Genomic DNA, 24,476 nt, shown 5'->3' with positions numbered 1-24,476 from the left:
ATTTTTTAAAAAATGCACTTGAAAAGTAACAATTCTATTATCTTTTTTTCCTTGCTCTGTGCAGTAAAAACTTGCTGTATTTTATAGACATCATGTGACAGCTTAACATGTGCATGCTTTAACTGTGCACTTTTTGGAGAGCTGTGAACCCAGTGATTTGTTTTGTTTGACAGATATTCCCTCATATAGCTGCAAGATGTGGATGAAGACTGAACACATTGTAGTGAAACTAATTCTGAGCACTTTAATGTGAATAATGCTGGCTGCTTATGTATCTGAAGTATTTGAACAATGATAGGGGTTGGTTTCAAGTACATAAGTAAATTGCATTGTTAGATATCATTAGTGTGTGAGCTGCCAGCGTTCAACAGTTTAAAATGAAATGCCAGTAGATCCTCATTCAGCATTAAATTGAGGTTACATTTGTGACAGAATTTAGTTCATGTGTCTTCCTTCTGTGTATGATTATATCAAGATACACTTTAAATCTTTTACACAGCTATGTTTCTGAATAATATTAACAAAGCAGGAAATTGTTCCAGTACAATACAAAGTGGTTTTTTATTGCTCTGTAACGGCAATGGAAAACCTTTGCACCTTGCACAAGTTCTGTTTGGTTTTTTTTAAAAAGGCCCAGTTTAGATTATTAGGTCAGATATTCTTGTTGTGTAAAAATAGCTTTTGGGTTATTTTTAAAGTAAAGGCTTGCCTTCTAATTCTCATGGATTTGTTTCATTTTAAAATGATCAAATTTGCAGTTAATATTTAGTTGGAAATCTATGGAATTGTCAACTGCACCTAATTTTCAAGATAATGTTGCATTCTCTTCAAAGTTGTGAGCTGCTACAGGGACTGTATCAGGCACTACCCCAGTTTAGTTCTGTTTTGTATGTCCTTTGGCACAAGGACAAAAACTGTTTTGATTCTGTGCTGTGCAAATTAAAAAACTTTTAGGTGTTTACTTACGAGGACACTTAAGGTTTCAAAACTGAGTGCATGCTCTTTTAAGATGTAGGAAACCTGTGTTCAAAAGTCCAGTTCCGCAAAACTCAGAATGCCTTGGAAATGGTGTGGGCTTGGGGTTTTTTTCCCAGTGCCTGCCCTTATACCTCTGGAACAGCATACTGGAAGAGGTCCAGGGAGGGGCTTCTACTCTCTTGGCTTTCTGGTAAGGCTGCAAACTAGAGCTGTTCCAGAGAACTTTGGGGGCAGCCTATGCAAAGGGGAAATTATCTGTTCATTGGGGTCATAACTTGATTATAGTTTTGTTTTTAATATGCTGTTTCGGTGTTTGCTGAACACTGAAACAGCACACATTGCTATTATCTGCTTTGGGTCCCAGGAAGCCTGGGAGCAAGGTGGCTACATACATATTTTAAATAAACAAGTTTTTGTCTAACATACCTTTCATAGTTTGTTCTGCAGATTAGTGAACAAGCAGTGGACCTGAAAGGACTTGGGGAGGCATCTCATTTCTTTCTCCCCTGTCATTTCCTTTCTCTTCCCTGGCAGCTTCCATAGCCGTTTCTTTTTTCCTCACTTCCCTCTCCCATTCCTACCTAGAAGCCAACCTATCTTTTCTTGGCCTCCTATATTTAGCTTTCCTTTCTTCCTTGTCTTTAGAAGTCTCTTTCTGGGAAAACCCTGGCCAAGTCACGTAGTGCAGACTGAGCCAGGCTCAGTTGCATAGTTGGGGAACCCAGAAGGACTTGCAAAGAGTACCTCACTATCCCTTGTATTCCCTCCCTACACTATTTTGTCTTTTCTTCTTTCTAGAAGTCCTCACATCCTAATCATTCCCTGCTTTCTTCCCTCACAATCAACCTATATTTTTTGCTCTCCCATTTTCAGCTAGATTTATTATTTATGTATTTATATCCTGCCTTTCTCTGCAATGGGGACCCAAAGGGGCTTACATCATTCTGCTTTCCTCCATTTTATTCTCACAACAATCCTGTTAGGTAGGTTAGGCTGAAAGCATGTGACCAGCCCAAAGTCATCCAGTGAGCTTCCACAGCAAAGTAGAGATTTAAACCTGGGCCTCCCAGATCCAAGTCTGAAACTAACCGCTGCATCACACTGGCTTTAATGTGTGTGTGTGTGGGGGGGGGCTGTTGAATAGTAACAAGCAGGAGAGTCTGGGTAAGTCATCCAAGTCATGCGGTAGTAAGTCCTTTGGTAGTTGCTGCAAGCCTGGCAGCAATGCAAAACAACGCAGAAAGGGCTCTGGACCCATCTCCTCGTATTTATCATTGGGGGTAGGTTAACCCTTCAATTTTTTTTTTTTAAGATTTCAGGATTTTCTGCTAACCTAGGATGTTCACTGCTAACCTAGGACGTGCCACTGTGGAGATACTACCTTACCTTCATATTTCAATATTATGTCGATTGTAGTGAAGGCAGGAATGTTTGCTCCCTAGTGCTCTATAGCAGTCACAGACAACCTTGATAGCACTGCAGATTGTCGCCTGGTGGACAATAAATATAATTACAGATGTCTGAAAAAACAAACAAAAACACTATGCAAATAAAGGTTATTGGAATTGGAACAAACAAAAACAAACCAGGGGGACAGTTATCAAATAGAAAAATCCTAGGAGAACCTGTGTTAAAATCCACTGAATTGTGAAATCATTATTGAAGTTAATTTCATGGTTTCCAAATAAGCTTATTTAATTTGTTTTTGTAATTGGTGTAAATAGGGTTGATTATTGAAGCCCTCTGATTATTAACAAAAGGATATTTTATAAAGTTAATGCATTAAAAATTATTGGCCATATTTGACAACAGACGATCAGTTTACCAAATCTTTGCTGACCATTCAAATAACCAAACCTTATTTATTGGAGACTCAGAGCTGTTTACAAAATAAGATACACAAATAATAAAAATGTAAACAAAATATGCATCCCAACAGGCCTCTATTCAAGTTGACGAGCCACAAGGAAGTCCTGGGCTAGTGCCGATTCTGCCAACATGTTCCACACAGGAGGACTACAAGCTGCAAACTATGAGCCAAGAGCCCACTGACTCTTGCTCTGAGGTTCATGTCAAAGGCTCCTGGCTCTGACCCGACCTAGGATTTAAGTTAGGAGGGGAAGATACTCAGCCCAGGTTTATTCAGCCATTTCAGAAGTTCCCAGTTTCCTCTCCTCCATGTACCTGCGCTGAAGCTATAAAAAACCCAAAAAATCTTAAGAGGTGCTGCAAGGCACTGTAAGGCAGTATTGAGAGATGCTGAGTGCCTTTTGTGTAATCCTAAACAGAGTTACTCCAGTCAAAGCCCACTGAAATCAATGGACTTAGACTGGAATCATTCTATTTAGGATTGCTCCATTTATGAATTTGTGGCTCAGCACTATACAAACAAGCCTGGAAAGAGCTTTAGGGTTGCTTGCACAATCCCTCTTCCTGCTGGGCATTCTAGACTAATTTGTAATGTCCTAGTTTTCCGCAAACCATGATCATAGTGGTGTCCCTTCAGGTTAAGAATCCAAAAACAAAAAAGAAACAATCATGTTTAGGGGTAAGCAGATTTAAAAAGTTATAGTGAACTTGCAGGCTCTAAGGGCCCTTTACAAAAGTCAACACTTCTTCATCACAGCCATTGGGAGACAGAGCTTCCTTTGATAGGCTTAGGCTAGATTTTAAAACTGTTGAAACAGGCCATACAAAATTTCTACTAACCTGATATGAGTTGTATTGGTTTCTTGATGCATAATTTCACTCATAGGACTAATGTTGTTTTCATAGAATATGTACGTATTGAATTAGTTTTAAGAGAAAAATCTATGATGCCCATAACTTTTAAAAAGAAATCCTTTTTTGTATCTCCATTATGCAAAGACAATAGAACATTTTGATTCCTCTCTTAAAAAATTTCTTTATAATTATTTATTACTCTTAAATCACATCATTTATATTCATTTATACATTTAAGAACAAAATCAAATAATGCACTTAGGACTAATGCCTAAATTTGATAGTATGTATGTGATATCTAGTTACATTAAAACAATTAAGAGAGCTGTGCTGGGCTAGGCTAAATGGCTTTTAAATCAAATCTATTCAGAAATACAACCCTGTGTTCAAATGGCTTCCTCTGTCATGTGATTCTTTTGATGGGAATGCCTTGAATCATAAACTGGTGGTCTAGGTCAATTATTGTCTGGTTGGCTTCAGGAATGCTGAAGTCTGATTTTTGAAGCCCTGTATCCTTCCCTTTGGTTTTTTCATGCATTTGGGATCTAAAACAAGAAAACACTTCCAATCTACCATTTTATTTACCAGATTTATAACTGGGTGTTTGTAGTAAAACACTTGATAATTATCAAATTGCTAGCACTTTTTAAAAAGTTACTTAAAGCAAAAAACTTTTTAAAAAGTGTTAACTAGTGTCTTCATTCCTTTTTCTGTTCTTGAAATTAGGGAAGTGAAAAATTCTGGTTTCTTTCCCAGTGTTTGAAAATTATAAGTGTTTCTTTGCCCCCCTCCTATTCGAAATAAAGAGGCAGACACAAGGCTTGGGAAATAAAGGGCCACTGTTTATTTTGGCAACAACATTAACTGCAACAACTAAAACCCAGCAAGGGCCTAACCAGAGGTACAGGTCAAGCCCTGGGGTCACTCCTGGACCCCGCCTTGACCTGTCTGGGTGAGACCTGCTGCCCCGGATGCAAGCCATCTAAATGCATGGCTGGGATCTGGCCAGCCTGGCGGATGGTTTCCCCCTTAAAGCTCCAAGCACCCCTTCTGTGGTGCATGAGGGAAGGACTTGTCCAGGGGATCCCACCAGGCAGCCTGCCCTCTCAACTGGCCACTGTAAATCATGCCAGCCGATCCTGACAGGCCCCTATTCACCGATAGGGATGTGCCAAGGGTACTCACTGTCCAGCTCACATTCCCCCAACTAAATCCTGGCAGCGATGGCCTATATCAGCACCACCATAGTCAAATTGCCACAGCTCCAGCATGCAGTACAAGGTAGGCAAAAAACTTCCTTCCCAGGACCAATCAGGGAAAAAAGAAAAAATTCCTAACTGGCCCCACAAAGGCGACGAGTCTGAGCCTGCACTGCTACAGGTTGGGCAGGTGGGCCGAGCATGAGGCAGCAAGTGCCGTTACAGGGGGCAGGGCAGACTTTTAAGGCACCTAGCCCCTCCCCCACCACATGACCCTATGAGGCCAGGGGAATGCTGCTGCTCATCCTCCGCGGCGGCAGATACAGCCGCCAGCCTCAAGCCTTTGGCTGCCGGCCGGGTGAGGGCCGTATTACCATAAAATATTTTAATAATATGACTGAAAGTTAATTAATTTTACTTATAAATAAAACAACAAAACCTGATTTTTTTTTTCTTTTAAAGACCTTAAAATTTATGCCAGGAATTTTTATGCCATACATTTTTGTAATGAGGATTGAAAGCTTCTGAGGGAAATGATGACATTGTAGGAAATAGCATTCTGGCTTTATACAGGACTAAAAATCTGATTAGAGCCTGGTTTTATAGAATTTGAAACCTGTCAACTCATGACACAGTTTAAATTATTTTTTTAGGGGAAAAAACCCTGTATAGTATACTTTCTTCTACTTCTTTTTAAGGTAGCATAATATATATTTATGTGGCACATCTGTATATGTTTGTACATCTTTCCACACTTAGCCACATACATCTGTCAGGGTTTTTAGAGTCTTGTTTTTTCAGTTGTGAATTTTTCCAGTACGCATGGCATTTTTGTTTGTCAGTGTGAATATGTTTGTGTGCATCATAGTGATTAGTCCACTCAGCAATCACATTCTTAGAGTGATGACATCACGTAATTCTAGTGTCTTTCCACCCATTGTTGGCAGATGCTCTGTTTTCCAGATGCCACACTGTAATTTTCATAATAGCGGATGATAACTTGGTCACTGTTCCAAATCACTCCTACATTATGCAAATGATTGACTTAAAAAAAAAGAGAAGGGTAACACTAAAATCTGTGTTGAAAAAACTGATCATCAGATTAATATACCATAGAGAAAACAATGTCAAATAAATAGATGGTGTGTGCAGTACACATAATTCACAGCCTTATTTTGAAATGTGAGTTCTGTGGCTTCAGAAAAGACCTTAGGGTGCTGAGGTAAAAAGTGAAGCTAATTGGTGGGTACTTGAGATGGGCACGAACCAGGAAAATGGTGGTTTGTGGTTTGTCGCATTTCACGAACCACGAATCTACATTAACTTGCCTGGTTCACGAACCAGTTTGTTTAGTTTGTTCGGTTCATCATGTCACTTCTGGAGGCTGTAGAATGGCCCCCTTGACAGTCAGATGCCAAACTCACAGGAAGTCTTCAGCAGACTCTTTTCCAGCCACTCCAAGTTTGGCAGAGATAGGATTTTGAATGTCTGAGTTACAGACCCCCAAAGCGGGTGCCCCCAGGAAAGTTCCATTAGATATAATGGGAAGGAAAAATACCAATTGACTTGAATTGACTCCATTGAAATACATTGCTTCACCAAAAAGTTGCAATGAAAACATGGGATGGAGTTAGAGAATCTTCCTCTGAGAATGAAATGACAACCTCCAGATGGAATGACAGTCCCTGGAACCAGCTAAACTGCTCTAGGCCTGGAATGAAGGCCCCCAGAGTGGAATGACGGTCTCTGGGAACAGATAAACTGCTCTGACTTGCATTGGCTCCATTGAAATACATTGCAGCACCAAAAGGTTGCAATGAAAACATGGGATGGAGTGAGAGAATCTTCCTCTGAGAACGGAATGATGACCTCCAGGGTGGAATGACAGTTCCTGGGAGCAGAAAAAATGCTCTGGGTCTGGAATGGGGACAGAAGTACTCTTTGAGGGGATAGTCAAGGAGATGTTCTTGGGGAGATAGGAACATTCTTTGAAAGGACAGGAGGACAGAGACAATCTATGAGAGGAGGTTAATCTTGGGGGGAAGGAGTAGATGTTCTTTGGAGAGACAGGAATATTCTTGGACAGGAAAGGACAGAGGCGATCCATGAGGGAAGGTCAATGCTGGAGAGAAGGTACGGTTGCCAGCCTCCGGTTGGTGGCTGGAGATCTCCCAGAATTACAACTGATCTCCTGGAGAAAATGGCTGCTTTGGAGAGTGGACTCCATGGCATTATACCCTACTGTGGTCCCTCCCTTCCCCAAATCCTGTCCTCTCCATGCTCCACCTCTCAGATCTCCAGGAATTTCCCAACCTGGAGGTGGCAACCTTAACTTTATGGCATTATACCTTGCTGAAGTCCCTCTCCTCCCCAAACCCCACCCTCTCAGGCTCCCCCCCCCCACATCTCCAGGAATTTCCCAACCTGGAGCTGGCAACCCTACAAGAGAGGTACTCAAAATAATAATAAAAAACTCTCAGATGAGTAACTTACTAGGCTTAGCCCCTGAACCTGGCTGTGGAACAGAAGCAGGTGCTTCAGAGGCCTGAAGCACCAGAAGCACAAACTTCAAATAGCAACCTCTGTGACTGAAAATCCAACAGAAGTTCCTCCCTGTCTAACTGCCTGCTGGAAACTGAAACCACTCACTTCAGAGCTGGGGATTATACTCCTTCTGCTCTCATAGTGTAGAATGGGAGCTCTCTGATTGACTGCCAGAGCTGCCTGTCAAGCTTTGGAGGGCTGACATTGGTGTTCCCAGGGCTGCAGAAGTCCATTCCCCCGTTGCCTAGGGAATAGATTGATTGGCTCCAGACTGTCTGCAGTGGTGAACCAAAAAATGAATAAAACAAACCTCCCTAAAAATCATAGCGGTTCATCGGAAATATGCTCCGATAAACCACTGGTTCGCTAACCACAAATTGGCCTGGTTCATGACGAACTTTGGTTCGTATTTCGGTTCATGCCCATCTCTAGTGGGTGCTCATACTTTGGTTAGTACAATTTTACTTGTTTTTTTAATTAATATTCTCTAATCCAGTATTTAATTAAGTGCAGCACTCTGTGATAACTGCAAAAATGATGTCAGGTTTTAAACCGGAGGATGCAACATCTACCCCCCTCCTTGTGAAAGCTGCCCACCACTGTTTGTTTTTCAGCTGCTGTTCCTGTGCTGCTATGTCTAGTTGTACTGCTATATTGTTTGTTAATACTTGTATTGCTGCTGCCAGGCGAAGAGTGCTGCTATTTTTATATGATGTTTTAATATGGAACGTTTTAAAATGATTTTAAGGTTGTTATCCGCCCTGAGCCTGCTTGCAGGGAGAGCAGAATGCAAATATGAAATAAATAAATAAATAAATAAATAAGCGTATAATTAAAACTGAAGTTCCAAAAGGTATGCAAGTGACCACTGTTGTCTACTTCTGTGTCATTATAATAGCAGTTTGCCATAGGTAGATTGAATAGCTTGTATATATTTCCCTTGGATAGAAAAAGGTTTGTTTGTTTAAAACTTTTGTTAGTCACTGTTCCACCGTGCAGGAACCAAAGGCAGCTTACAATATAAATAAAAACTATGAGGAATAAAAACAAAGTTTAAAAACTACACAGTTTAGGACTGCCAGTAACATAAGAACAAAGTTGATTAAAAGCAACCCTAAATTTTAAAAATGTCTTCAGTCTCGTGAAGGCACGCTTCCCTGAGGATGTCATTCCATAATCATGGAACTGCCATCAAAAAGGACTTCTCTCATATACCTACCAGGTGAGTTTCTTTACTGATGGGAAAGTCAGGAAGGCCTCTGCCCAGGATCTTAATTTCTGGGCCAGGAACATATGGGAGAAGATAGTCCTTCAGATACTCTGATCCCAAGCCATATAGGGCTTTAAAGGCTCAAATCAACACCTTGAACTGTGCTCAGAAGTGGACTGATAGCCAGTGTCATAGCTGTAATATTGGGATCACATGATCTTGATAGCTGGACCCAACCAGCAGTCTAGCTTCAACTTTCTGCAGTTCCAACATAGGTGAAAATTGTTCAAGATAACTGAACTGAGTTATTTACAAAAGAGCTTGTTTGTGAGATCCTTTTCTGCATTAATGTCAGCACAGATGCTGATGTTTTTCAGTTGTCTAGTACAGCAGTAACAGGTTTGTTTTCAAGAGTATGACCTCCTTTGGTCTCCCCTTGTCAAGGCAGAAAGTTGCCTAAGGAAGTTAAACATTCTGCATAGGCTACTCTGTTTCCCCCTGGAGCATTGAAAGCAAGATGTTTGCCACTCTGGCCAGATTATTTCTGGAACTTTATAAATAGCAAAGCCCTTTCAGTTAAATGGGGGATATTAGAGCTTTGCACTTTCAGCCTTAATTGCTTATGAACTATGCATTGGAAAACAAATTAGCAAATGTAAAACATCATGCCATGTGGTGTTTGTAATAGATAAATATATAGAGGCAGATATTCCATATAGTTCTCATTGTAGTCAGCTCCATAGATTCTGGCATTCATCAGGATCCACTTCCCACAGGGTCATCAGGGTCCACTTCCCACAAAAAGCTGGTGGTCCTCATTTTGCATGGTCTGTAAGAAGAGAAGTTTAGATCCTTATTAAGAGTTCTCATGATTGTTATAATTGAACCCATTCTCTCTCTCTCTCTCTCTCTCTCTCTCTCTCTCTCTCTCTCTCTCTCTCTCTCTCTCTCTCTCTCTCTCACCCCTCCAGAGACCTTTTAAGGCAGCTTACAAAGTAAAACTTGATAAAATCATAGAAGTAGCATAAAATTATTAAAATGAACGGCGTACTCTTCAGCAAAAGGGTATGAGTATGTGACCTTAAAAAACATCTACTACTACTACTACTACTACTACTACTACTACTACTACTACTACTACTAAACACTTACCTTTTCCCATGGCCAGTGGATAAGTGTTAAGTTTATATTTGACTAAATTTTTACCGATCGTTCATTGAGTCATATTACACAGGACATCATCATCATCATGTGATATCACAGTCCACCAGATGTTTGGGCTGGAATTTTTTGATCCTTCACTGATTCAGATTTTATCCAAGAATCTAGGAATTGGTGAGGTATCTATCACCTTAGCATGTGGCGTGTGTTGTTGTTAAAACATTTATATGTTGCCTTTCTACCCAAATAGAGTTCCCAGGGTGGGATAATCTTGTTTGTAAGCTACATGAAAGCAAAGTTGCTTGCCGATACATTCATTTAATATGAAAACAGGGATTTAGTCTCTTGTTAAATTTCCTGGGACAGCAGATTTCAGAGGTGAATATATTAAGAATCTTTTAATGAACACTTTTAAATGGAAATTTTTAATGCTTAAAGCACTATGGTTCGAGCAGGGTGTTAAAAGCAATTCTTGCTAAAATCAGTTTGTATTGAGAAGGTCTTTGAGTATTTTTTACTTCGCTTATAGAAAGTTTTTTTCTTGTTTATCTTTTGGTTAGTGAGACAAATGCCTCTTTCGCAGTACTCCATAGACAAAAATGAAGGTGTTTTGAATAATTGCATTGGAACAGAAATGCCTCTTCTTTTTTTTTTGCTTGATGCCTTTTTAATGTACAGAATACTCTTTTGTCATTTCATGCATTAGACTTCACTGGAACCTTTAAAAATAATAGCTAACATTTTTATTGGATGTAAATACATATAATTAACTGTAAGATGTGAGCCCTAAATTCAAGAGGGTTTTGTTTTATCTTTAAACTGACAAACCTTAATCAGCGTACATTTGACTTGCATTTTATAAGCTGGAGTTTCTGCCTCTGGGCTGAAAATTCCGTGAAGTGCTGTTTGTACAGTTTCACATATTTGTGTGTTTGACACTTTGTGCAGCATATTTGTGGTTATCTACCAATGATTCTGTATTCTTACAAATTGTGTATAGGTGGAGTAGAAGAAAAGTGCTTTTGTTAAAACCTTGACACAAGTCAGCCTCAAGGAATCTTCTGTCATTAATTTGACATACTTTGTGTTGTATTTGGATGTGTTTTCGATTGTAACAATTGTTTAAATCTTGTACTTGATACTGCTCTTTTGCAAAGTAATGGTATTAGCTGCCTTTCCATGTCTGTATGAAAAATGAAACGATGCTTTGCATTGGAACAGGTGTAGAACAAAGAAACTTCCTAACAATGTAGACAGAAAGGAAAAATTCCTACCTGGCCCCCCAAAAGGCAACCGGTCAAAAACCTGCACTGCTACTGGGCGGGCGGATGGGCCGAGCACGAGGCAACAAGTGCTGATGCAGAGGCAGGGCTGTCCTGTTAAGGCACTTAGCCCTGCCCCCTTCCCATGTGACCCTGAGAGGCTGGGGAAACGCTGCCGCTTATCCTTCGCGGCGGCAAATGCGGCCCCCAGCCTCAAGCCCTTGGCTGCCGGCCGGGTGGGAGCCGAATTGTATCATTAGCAGTGTAATGTAAGACATGAAATGCTTTTGGTCATCAACTGGGTATGATTTTCTGTATGGCCCTTCATTAAGCTATATCTTTGAAATGTAATGTTTAAGTAACTACATAATTTTCTGGTATACTCTAATATAAGCTGGATAGCAAAACTGACAATCACCAAGGAAAATGTGATACTTGAACCATTTTAACGTTGTGTACATAATTAAAATTAAGTTTAATTTCTCCTGGTGCATGTAGTATCATAGTATACATAATAATATACTACAAAATGGAATGGTTTTCTGGCAGTTACTATACACCTTATTTTAAAGTGTGAGAAATATAAACAACTTGTGAAATAGCTTTGCATGCAGTCATGGAAGCTTTCCCTATTCCACCAGAATCCATGGGGATAATATTTTTCCCAAGAATTTATAATCTGAGATTTGTGCCACTGAACTGAGCTGAAATGTTTTTGGTCTGTACCCTCAACTTAAAAAAAAAATAAACACAATTAAGGAATGACTCCAATATAACAGTATTAATTACTTATAGCATGCATAGTCAAGATCAGGAATATAAAAGGTGCCATTTCCTACACAGCTGAGAAATCGATGGCTGTATAAATGACAGTAAATAGCCTTTCTTTTTTTCACTGTCCACTGATGCCACATCAGCCTTTATCTAGGAAAAACAATATAGCACAATTCTAAACAGTTCTCTGAACTTTTAAAGAATGGCGGCAACATAACCATGAGGTGCTCTATGGTAAAAAAAAAAAAAAGGTAAAGGTACAAGCACCAAGTCATTACTGACCCATGGGGGGATGTTGCATCACGATGTTTTCTTGACAGACTTTTTGTTACGGGGTGGTTTGCCATTGCCTTCCCCAGGTACTCTATGAGGCCTAGATACATTTCCATACCTCTTTTTCCCCCTACAGCACCGTTTGGGTACTTCTTCCATAAGATGTTCCAACTCTCAGGAACATTTTTGGGAAAGACAGGCACATAACTTCTGCATATCCTCCTAGAATGCCTCTTTTATGCCTTTTTGTCATTTTCATGTTGTAAACCACCTCGAGCAACAGACATGGTGGAGAGGAAGTATATGTCGAATAAATGAATAAATACTTGTACATCAATGGTATCTTTTAAATTACAAAATTTATGAAATATTACTAACATTGGCATAAAACTAGTTTTTTTTTAAATTGCTTAAAATCAGTTGAAAACTTACGAGGGCAAAGAATATCAACTAAAAAAATTGTGCATACAAAATTACTCTGGTTACATTCAGAGGTCATGATAAGTCTGATCATCTTTGATGGGCACTAACCACACTTATTCTCATGCATGCATGCCGCTTCCTATGTGTGTATAAAGAGTGTGGTTGTAAGCTTCCTGATTTGTGTAGCCTTTAATCAACAACCAGTTTGTTGTGATCTGCAAGTCCTAGTTTGTTTCCTCCATGAGATTCTGAACTGGGATTTAAACCATGTGATTTTTTTTTGATGCCTGAAAATGGGTCAGGATGCAATACAGATCACCATGGATAAGTGTTTAATCTTTTTCTCTGTGATGACACAGTAAAGATGAGATGAGATGGAATAGATAACAAGAATTCTAAAGAAGCCTTGTTCCATCTCCACAGTTTTCTCTGTTATCCCTTATGTACCTCATCCCAAGGACCATCAGTTTTCTTCCAAGCTGTCACACAGTCAAAGAGCTGCAGTATGAAAAAAGAGAGAGATTTGGCAGAGCACTTCTTATTATGCATGCACCTCAACTGCTCATTCTTGTGAACAAATAAGCAATTCAGAAAAGTGATCGTGAGCAGCTGAGGTGTTTGCTTGTTTGAAAATATGGTTGCAGTTGAAAAGATCCACAGCTCACTTCTTCAGAAGAAGTGGATCACAAAAGCTCATATCCTACTACAACTTTTGTTAGTCTTATAGGTGCTACTGGACTCTTCCTCTTTTCTACTGCAACAGACAGACTAACACGGCTACCCATCTTGATCTGTATATGGTCCAAGTTGTCATGCATGAAGTCCTGTGCTTGTCAGGTTAATACATTGATTTTCTATATTCCTTCTAAATTTTCACTACAAAACGTCTTTCTCATTGGTGTTTTTTCCCCCCTTCTATTTTTAGGGACAGGTACGTTTGGGCGGGTTCATCTGGTGAAAGAAAAATCAGCCAAATGCTACTTCGCATTGAAAGTAATGAGCATCCCAGATGTCATTCGCCTAAAACAAGAACAGCATGTGCACAATGAAAAATCAGTCTTGAAAGAAGTGAATCATCCATTTCTGATCAAACTGTGAGCCTCTTTTTCTGTTTTGTGGTATACTTTTTCATTTTTTATGAATACATGTGGGGGGGGGGGTTGGTGGCTAATGTTACATTTGCCCTGACTTTGGGTAGTCCAGGCTAGGGGTATTCAACCTGGGTCTGCAGATTTGAGGAAAAAGTCAAATGTTTGCCAATCCAGCTAAATCCAGCTTTCGCAAATAAATCAGAGAATCTGGCATCCAATCTGAGAACCTGGATTCCTTCAGGTAAATCCAGTTAAATCCAGAAAACATGGCTTCAGTCTCTGGCTGGCTCCTTTTGGAAAAAAGCTCTTGGCTTTTTTCCAAAAGGGAAGGCAGAGGAGGGAGGGGGAGGGACAGGGAATGAGGCAGAGGTGGGAGGGAGGAAAAGTGAGTGGCCAGTCTGTGGGAGCTCTCCTTGTCTGCCTGGCTTCCATGAGTGACACTAATTCAGTTGGGCTAAGTTGCAACACCTTCCTTTGTGTCCGTTCAGTTTGGTTTGGGGGAATTCTCTGTTTTGACAGGATTCTTTAGTTTGATGTTAGTCTCCTTGATTCACTTTGGTTCAATTAGGCTTCCTCTTGTATTTTGGAATGTGCCTTTGACCACTGGCAGCCTTTCCCTTGTATGTTTCTGCCCCAGAGCCCGCTTGGAAGTGTTTCCCCATAGGAAACAATGGAGAGTATTTGGGCAGTTTGTCAAGGGGGCGTTTGGGTTTTGGAGGGGACTTCAGTTTGGTTAGGTTGGGCTTTCTCTGGGTTGAGGTTACATTTGGGAGTGTGCCTTTGTCCACTTGCAGTCTTGCCCCTATGTGTTTCCGTCTGAGAGCCTGCTTGGAAAGTTTCTCTATAGGAAACAATGGAGAGTAGCAAGGGGCACCTTCTTCAGGAGCCTACAGAATTGGATACCCCAGGTGAAATCTTCCTGAAACATAGGTTGTCTTTAGAGAACAGTCAGAAGTAAGTTCCCTGCAAATTTGGTGGATTTTGGTTGAATAATGCCTCCCCAACCTCCTGGATAGCCCCCAGATAGTTTCCCCATAGGAAATAATGGCTGAAGAAATCCAGGAATGTCTGTCTTAACCACATCCCAGACTTTTAGGGGATCCTTCATCCCAGCAAGCCTGATTTCATCAGATCGCAGAAGCTAAGCTGAGTTGCCCTTGGTTAGTAATTGGATGGGAGACCTCCAATGAAGTTGAGTTTGTTATTCAGAGGCAAGCAATGGCAAACCACCTCTGTTAGTCTCTTGCCTTAAAAAAACCCAGCAGGGGTCACTATAAGTCAGCTATGACTTGAATGCACTTCCCACCAACAATGTTACATTCACTTTTTCCTGTGGAGAATACTTCTGATGACACCGTTAATGTTTTGTTTGTTTATAAACTATCCCCCACCAAAAAAAACTTCAGTTTAAGAAAAAAGTTGTCTTCAACAAATGAGCCCATGTTCTGAAAAACCATAAAAAAATAAGTTCACCCATGGCTTTACTTTTGTGCCATGTTAGCTATAAACATTTATTCTTGCTTACATATTAAGCTCCATGCAGTCACACATTGCCCTGATGTTTCAGCTGACACTGGGTTCAGGGGAGGTATCGAGGCCAAAATTCTACAAGAGGCAGCTCTCAAACATTGCTGATCCACAAACAAAATTTCAGTGTTACAGAAATATATTTGATGGAGAATTACTATTTGGAGAGTTTTGATGTAGAAGTTGTATCTTTTTCTGGAAATGTCACAGAATATCAAAATGGTTATTTTTTTCCCCAAGGGGGAGGTGTGGCACTAAGGCAGACCATATTTTATCAGGTACTAGCAAAAGACAAAAATAAGCATTATAACATTACTAGTGGCAAATTGGAAGAAAATGCCACCCTTCAAATTACAGTCATTGATGTAATTATTAAAGATGTAAGTTTCCTATACTGTAGTAATTCAAGCATGTCCTCTTAGATTGGAAAAAAACAACATTTAGCTTACAGCAAGATAATCTAGTCAGGAAGTCCCAGAGTAGCACTGAGACCCTTGAAATTCCTCTTCACTTCTACTTGCTTAATCTTCACAGAAATCTGCTTTTTTCATATAATGTTACAGTATGTATTCATCTCCACTGGTGTTGTGAATGTATCATCACTTTGTTTATTTTTTTTAGTAAAATTGAGAAACACATTTTGATAAGTGTGAAAAATCTTAATCTTATTTGAGAGCCAGTATGTCTGTGTTCTTCCATAGCAGTCTTCTATGTAAAATTTCATAATAGAGTTTTTATTATCAAGTGAAAGATTTGTGATTTTTCTCACCATGTAAAAAATAAGGCAGAACATCAGAGATCTTTAATAACTTTCACTGTAATACTTTCTGGTGAGTGCAGTGGACAAGATCCAGCTGCTCTGCGGACTTTGAAACCTTTCTCCCACCTAAGAAACCTTCCTCAAACTGAAGTGGCTCTTCTGTTGGAAGAAGTACTTACTACTTTTTAATGGCCATTTATACCTATTCCTGAGACTGAAACTGCCTGAAGATCTGTTCCTGTATGTGCTTCACTGTCGCTTTGCATATCTTGTGGTAATGAGTGGAGTAGTGTATACCACCGGAAATGTGAAACGCTAACAAGTTAAAATAGATTGGGTGTGGGTACAGATTGCAAGAGTGATTTCAACATAATAAGATTGCATCCTGATATCTCAAAGGAGAAGTGAACAGAGAAAATACAGGCATACTAAAAAAAATAATCCTTTCTGTCTGATTGTAAAACATAGTTTCCCCCTAATTAGTGTGAGGACAAAACTAGTGGAGCAAATATATATGCTGCATGTAATAAGCAATCCTTTAATCTCTTAACTAGCTTTTTATAGCAATTTTTTTTTAAAATTAAAGAATGAGATTGTTGTTCAAAGAGATGGGAGATGCAGTGTAGCACAGGGACTGCAAAGTTCACTGGAATTGTACGTGCAGACAAGAATTTTTTTAGATAAAACCAGCCATTGCTGACCTCAGTTCAGATTGTGACCATGTCACTGGGTGAGAAGGTTCCTCTGTTCTGTTTTGCAAGTGCATGTTGCTTCCGGACTTTTATTTGCTTTGAGAAGAAAATGCAGGAGTTCTATAGAAGAGCAAGCTTGGGGGACAAAGGGTTAACCCCTGCTTCCCCAGCTGTATAAAACAGGAGTCAGGTGGTACCCTAAAGACTAACTAAATTTATTTTAACATAAACTTTTGAGAGTCAGATCTCATAGGAGTGAATTATCTTTGAGAGATCATTATAACCAAGATCACAGAAGGGGAGATATATTGGAGAGAGACCTATTGTAAATCCTGTTGTATATCATTCAAGTGTGAGACTCTTTGGAAGGGATGGAAGGGATGTGGTTGTGCCACATAATAAAAAGAGAGATCGGAGGTTCTGTTTTGCTTGGGATATAGGTGAAGAATGATCTAATAAAGAAAAAATCCATTCAGAATGGGTGGCAATGACCATTCCTAAGTGTACAAGAAGGGCAAACATACAGGCTAATTAAGGAAGATGCACTGTGAAGCATAAAACAATTAACATCGCTGAAGGATGATGCACTGTGTCCCAATTTAAATAGGAAGTTTCCTAAGCTGTCTTTAATTTAAAAAAAAAAAACCTTGTTTTTAATGAGATGACATGGATCTCCTTGCAACTTATCTAGCTTAACCCTTATTTTATGAGTTGAAAGCTATGTATATGAGTTCTGCCTAGATACTGAGTTGCTCAAGAGCCACATGTGACTCTTGGACTTGCCACCAGTATCTCTTCTGAGTATCATTTCCCAATGTGGCATCCATCCAATAATACAGGAAAGAGGGTAAGACTTGCCCAGTTGGGACTCTGGTTGGCAGTTAGATCCCACCTTGAAACAGCAGCTGCCAGAGAAGTGGAAAAGCTGTGAGCTTCCCAGAGACACAGGTCTTACACAGTAATGGAAGTAAATGTGGCTGATAATAGTGAATGTGACTTTCCATGACCTATGGAATGAATATCACTGATTCTGAGTCAAAGAGTACCTTTTAAAAGCCCCTTTCAGAAAACAGAGAGAGATTCTAGCATACTTTATTGAAGCTTCATTTTACTCTCTGCCTTATTTTTCCTATTGTCAGTGCAAGTTTTAATCCATAAAACACTTTTTAGATGATCATATCCATGGTACATAATTATTAGTTAGGAAGCCTTCTCCAGGAAGCATTGTCACATTATAGTGCAATAAACATTTATTCACATTTTGTCTGTAGAATATCAGACATATCAAGAGTAAATAACTCCAAGTGATCCTCGTGATAGTATAGGCCTTGCCCCCAGGATGTGGAGGGATAGATCTCTTCCACGAAGAACTTGCTAACATTGTCACAGTAGAATAAGAAAAACTGTATTGCAGATAACTTTTGACTTGCTATAATCTGCAATCCATATACTTAAAGTTGTTTGGGCATTATGGGTTATGAATTAGAACAAAATTTGGACTAGGTCATCTTTGTGTCCCACTGCATCCCAAATCCTGAAGTTTCATGAAATTGAAATTCTGCACTCTCCCATTTCCCAGACTGAAGCCCTTGATATTTCAAAGGAACAGAGGACAACATACTGGAAATATTTAGTGTCTCCTCCCGCCACTCATTTCTAAGAGAGGGGGAGTGTGTATTTTAGCTTGTCTTGTTCTTTATCAGTCAAGGAGCTACACTGGTCTTCCCACTGCACTGTCCTACTCAAAAGCTTTCTGTTCTGGTTAGTTCTTCTTTCTTTCAGTATTTTCACCTGAATTGCCAAGTTGTTAAAGCTCAAAGGTCTAACCTATTGTTCCTCTAGTTGATATCTTACTTGATTGCCTAGTTAACCAAGCATATGTATGGAGGTGTTTGCCCCTGCCCTCTTGCTATACTTGCTTTTGTTGTCTAGAGTTCCTCTTCATGTTCTGGCTGTAATATATCTATCTATCCTTCAACCACATAATGAACATACATTGTCTAGTGCTCCGGTCACTATAAATGAGAAAATTATTTTGAGAAACCATTTGGTATGTGAACTTAAAATTTGTGACATATTCAGTCTGGGTACTGCACATTTTGCTGCATGTTGATCTCAGACCTTTAAATAAATGCACATATCTCTGACTTGCTAATGGATTATTTTATCTTTTGTTGTAGATATTGGACTTACCATGACGAACGCTTTCTATATATGTTGATGGAATATGTACCTGGAGGAGAACTGTTTAGCTATCTACGCAATATGGGACGCTTCAATAACAGCACTGGACTATTTTATTCTGCAGAGATTGTTTGTGCAATAGAATATATTCACTCAAAAGAAATTGTTTACAGAGACTTAAAGCCTGAAAATATTTTATTAGATAAAGAGGGGCATATCAAGCTTACGGACTTTGGATTTGCAAAAAAACTGGTTGATAGGTAAGAAAGGTATTTACTTTGATGGGGGGAAAGAGGGGAGGAGGACATAAGCTCAAGCTGTATTTAGCTAGTGGTGTCAGCCATAAAATTAGCTCTTTCTAGGTTTTAACCCACTTACTAACTGGTTATAGTTATACATCTTGTAAACTCTTGAAGATGTATTCAGAGGAGTTTGAAAGTGACTCACCTAAATTATGAAAACTTTTAAAATGCAGATCATTTCTGCTCTTTATAGAGTAGAAAATATTCTCAGTTATTTTCAGCCATGTTAAAGACATCAAGGTTTTTACTGATAAATACACCAGTAAGTTTTCATAGTTCATTTTATCCCCAATATAGAGACTTCTTGTGTGTTTCTTTCTCCCTCTCCCTCTCTCTCTGTATTACTTTTGTCATGGCCCAGAATATTCTGAAGCCAACTGAGAGCCTAGTCTAACCAAAAAGAGGATAGGAAAGTACCAGAAAAGTCAAAGCATCTTCTTGCTTTTTGGGAGAGCATTAGACTGTACGTTTAGTATGGGGTCATTTCTACAGCTCTCTGGTAGCAGAGCTAGGAAGGATCTCTGCTTGAGATTCTGCAAGAAGCGTAGAAAATGTTGGTAAACCTTTTCTGAATTAAGCGGACAGTTGACTTGACTCTGGATAATATATGTCATGGTTGCATTCGGACTTTCTCTCATGTCATAGAGGGCCATGATTATCCAGCACGATTGGATATGACTTTACTTGAACTGACGCTGCGACATAGAACATGTTCCCAGAATGCTTTTCAGTGTGCAGAAATTCTTCAACAGACAAAAAGATGAGGAAAGTGTTTCCAAAGGAAGAAAGTTTGAAAGTATTACCACTATGTATGATGATCTTGATTAGTGTATATTAAAATTAAGTGAAAACTTTTGAGATCGGAACATTAGCATCTTGTCTCTCTTTAGACAGAGTATGAGTATTTTCATTCTATAAGAAAACTGAGGATTTTGCATAGTTTTAGTTTTTGCTGTTTTGTAATCTGACATTGTAGGAAAGCAAGTGGCATGTCCTATTGCCTTTCTCATTTGGAAATCATAGTAAAATAAGACATTTCATACATTCAGTTAAGGGAGATAATGGAATATGAAAATAATAGTAGGAATACTATTTATTATACGAGTCTCCTTGAGTCTTGTTTTATAGTTTTATTAGTATATTTTAATGATAGATATATTCTCTGTGTTAAACTGACATTCTATAATGTACTTTTCTTGCATGAGAAAACTGAAGATTTGTCGCAATACAATGAAGTGTAGAGAAGGAGCAAGTCCACATTTCAGTACTGTGCAACAGAAAGAAAAACCCACTGGCAGCTAATATATAAAAAATAAAGTGCAACCATTTTTATAATGTTAGGGCCTGGATTATCTTTTTGAATGTATTCTTGCTTTTGTGGGATAGCAGTTTGACTAGGGCTATTGACATGGTAGCTCTTGGGCATATTCCTGCTCTACTTTTTTACTACAGGTTCTTCAGCTTTTCATGAGAGCTGAAAATAATGAAACAGGACAGTAGATAACTAGAGAGCAGTTGGTGCTTGACTCATGCTGAGGAGGACAGATTGTGGCAATGAGAGACATTTTTAAGGCTATAAATGCCACAGTATTGACAGCAACTAAAGTCTTTTGTGTGTGCTGCCACTATGTCTGGAAAATGCCATGCACCAAAATGAATATTTATTTTATTTGTTTGTTTGTTTCAATTTCTATTCTGCCCTGCCCGCACCGGCAGGCTCAGGGCGGATTACATTCCATAAAAGCATTTCAATAAAACTTACATATTAACAATTTAAAACAACAGTAATACAATATAAATATTTTAAAATCTGGTTTATGATGGTCTGGAAAATTTGGGCTGTCTCTACCTATAATCTGTTTAGCTGGTATTTAACCAGCTGCTTCACAGACTAAATTTATATTTGGTTGTTTTGAAACTTCTTGTTGAAATATCTGAAGATAGATGTAACATTTAAAAAGGGCTCAGAATTCCACCTTCTCAAAGAAATGATCACACACCATTTCTTGCTCTTCTTTGTTTACCCAATACTGCCATCACCTCCTTTGACTGGGGAAAGCTGAAGTCCCTGGGCTGTGTGCATGAGATACATCCTCATGAGATATAAATAATAAGAGTGGAAGAGATATTAGGCGAGACTAATTTGTGACAGTTATCTTGTGAAGGAGAATTTTCAGCAGTGTGATACCCTTGTATATTGTCTGCCTACAGCCATAGGTTCAGATTTCTTCAATTTGAATGCATTTTTATGAGTGTCACCCCCCTCCCCTTGGAAGGAGAGAAAGGAATACGAATTACAATATTCAGTGCTTTCCCCCCCTCCCCCCCCCCCGGTAAGGTGGGTATAAAATAAATAAAGCCATTTTTGGCTGCTTAATCTGAAGTAGGAGAAAATTGTACTGGGTAGGGAAATCAATGTATGCTTTTAAAAGGAAGAATGCCAGGTAGCCTCTATACTTCAGCAGCCTGATCATATATATAAAAAAAATCCTAAAACCCTATTCTGTATCCGATCTGATCCAAGCCACACAGTCGCGTCCGACCCTCAGCTACTCCATAGATCGTCCCCCTCTAGGCCTTTCTGTCCTATAGCGCGTCGAGAGAGATCCGCAGAGTCTCGCAGTGAAGTTTTTACAGGGTAGTTCACCATTGCTTTCCCCAACCCAACACACTTAGCCGTACGACAGCCACGAATGGTAAGTCATACGTTGCCACCCCCTTGGCACTTTGAGCCGGTGTGGGATAAGGGGGTATTCTGTATGCAGTTACCTTATTTCACCATTTTGGGATGAAAGATACTTTGTGAAAAGTTTCTGTATGGCTTCATTCATGCCTGCATATCATGAAGTTGTGTGGATTCTGATGATGCACAAATGTACATCTCATTTTCATGTGAACCATATCTTTAAGGCTTGGTGCTTTTCAGTGTCTGGCCATAGTGGCAGGCTGGGTATTGCTGAGCTAACTGAATCTACACAAGCCTGATCTAACATTGGTTGGCAAGTGTTGTGACTTTGTGTGGTAGCTTCTGCTACTATAGAAGGGAATGTCTTATCACCTCTTGAAGATAGATTGCAAAGAGTACTTTGCAGCAGTATTCATATCACTGTACTGTGTGGGATTGAAGCATTAGTACTGAATGTGTGCCTTTGCTAGTCTTAAAAGGGGAAGGGGAAATGCTTCTGTAATCTCACATAGAAGGGAAAAGCCACGGATGCTATGGAATATTCATCATCATCATCAGTCTTGTGCTAGCAAAGAGCCATAGCAAAAGCACAAAAGAAAATTAAAAGTCCATCAAAATAAAATTTAAAAATAAAATTTCTGGACATTTTCACTTACAGGATTAAAATCCAGAAACACCATTTATATACCTGATAATAAAACATCATAGAATCCAAAGACCAGTGACCCAGAGTAGAGCAATTATGGGTCAACCATGCATGAGTCAGCAAGCCTCATTGCCTTTTTTACCTTTATGAATAGAATATTGAAGATGGGATGTAATAAATTCCTTAATGAGGAAGCTGCTATCAACCAGTACAGCCCAAGTACAGCAACCTTGAACACCAAGAGATGAAACATTTCCCTCAAAATGGAGACAAATTGGCACCCACACTGTGCTGCCTGTGAACTCCACTAGGGTTCCTGCTCTCTTAGAATCATAGAGTTGTAAGGGGTCTTACAGACCATCTAGTCCAACCCCCTGCCCAACGTAGGAACATCTTAAAGCAACCCTGACAAGTATTCGTCCAGCCACTCCTTGAAGACTGCTAATGAGGGGGAACCCACCACATCCCTAGACAGCCAATTCCACTGGTGGATTCCTCATAACATGAAGCTTTTCCTAATTTCCAGCCAGTACCTTCTCTCCTGTAGTTTAAACCCATTGAGTCCTATCCTCTGTTGCCAAGAGGAACAGCTACCTTCCCTTCCCTCCCTTCCCTTCCCTTTTAAATACTTAAAAGAGTATCTTCTCTTCCTCCTCAACCTCAAACCTTAAAGCCAGGCCAGTCTGGAAATCATTCTCTTTTCCCTATGTTGTTTCTATGCCTCTCTAAGCCTAAAGCACTGTTCCAAGCTGAATGACAGTCATGAGTGTCTTCCAGATGTGCAATAGTATACCCAAGTGCTAAAAAACTTAGCAATATCTTGCCGTGAAATCTTCTCTAATCTTGCCTGTCTTGATTGATGGTTGGTTGGTCTAATTGGGCCTAAGTAAGTTCCATCCCCACTTGAAATTGTGCAAGACATTTGGTTACACAAGACTTCAGACAATATAGGCCACAGCCTCATTATTCAAAGCATAGCCCTAATTGCTGTTTCTTTGTCTCCCAGCAACACTGATGTTCTCTCCTCTGATATTTGTATATATTGGTTTAGTCTCATGAGGTGGACAAAAGTAATGCTGGCTGAAGGAAAATAACACAAAGCTAGAAAAAGTGTGCTATTTTAAGAGTTCTCTATACAAACAACAGCTTTTCAGAAACAGTGATCATTCTCACACACAATAGTGGTGATTAAGTGGTTCAGCTGTGAATCAGCACTCTACTGGTTTGGATCCCACTACTGCCATGAGCTCAGTAGGTGGCCTTGGGTAAGCCACTCCTCTCAGCCCCAGATCCCCAGCTGTATTTTGGGGATAATAATAGCACTTTCACCGTTCTGGGTGAGGCACTAATCTGTCTAGAAGAGCAGTATGTAAGCACAGTTGTTGTTGTTGTTAGTGGGTCCTTTGTTAGTGTTCTGTCATCATTCTTTACAGAACCACACTGAATCATTTTGTGCCCTGAAAAATGGACTGACATGCAACAGAACTAAGAGGAAAGAAAGGTGACAGACTAGCTCTGCTACACAGCAACCCCAGTAGCTAAATGTGACCATCAGCATGTTTTTGAAGTAACATTTGCCCTTCTTCAAAGCCATAAAACTGTATCCATGTGAACAATTCTCAGTAGTGCTTACATGAAACTCCCATGTGTATTCAGTAACAGTGCTGCAGCGTAATCATCCTCTGATTATATTGGCTTCGGTTTTATATCTAATTGGAGATAAACTCAGAAGTTTTGAGAGGTAGAGTGCATCATTCTGTAAGACCAAAGATCTTTTCCTTCCTTCCTTCCTTCCCTTCACTCTCTCTCTGTAAATGTATTTACTATTGGCTAGCCCATATATGGGTTCTGAATTCTTGGATGTTTCTTCCTTAAAATCAGTAGGTTGGATCTAACCAGCTTTCTCATTCATTCTCACCTAATTCTTCTCCTTATTACAGACACTATCATGCCTTCAGTCCATGCAACTCCTTTAATCTCCAGCAAAGGCTTTTTGATGAACAAAGGAGAAAAAAAGTTGTTTGGATCCCATCAACTATT

The 24,476-nt window shown here is 39.5% G+C and overlaps 1 protein-coding gene across 1 annotated transcript in view; it reads left to right on the top strand.

Annotated features, from left to right (window-relative positions):
- PRKX (protein kinase cAMP-dependent X-linked catalytic subunit) overlaps positions 1-24,476 on the top strand; it is a 74,776-nt gene that overhangs the window by 27,668 nt on the left and 22,632 nt on the right. The window contains exons 2-3 of the mRNA XM_054974680.1: positions 13,474-13,642; positions 18,799-19,062. Of these exons, the coding sequence (XP_054830655.1) occupies positions 13,474-13,642; positions 18,799-19,062 (433 nt within the window). The remainder of the gene's footprint in view (positions 1-13,473; positions 13,643-18,798; positions 19,063-24,476) is intronic.

The sequence above is a fragment of the Eublepharis macularius genome, chromosome 3 (genome assembly GCF_028583425.1).
Source record: "Eublepharis macularius isolate TG4126 chromosome 3, MPM_Emac_v1.0, whole genome shotgun sequence".
NCBI classification, from domain to species: Eukaryota; Metazoa; Chordata; class Lepidosauria; order Squamata; family Eublepharidae; genus Eublepharis; species Eublepharis macularius.
This window is presented reverse-complemented; position numbering and strand designations above follow the sequence as displayed.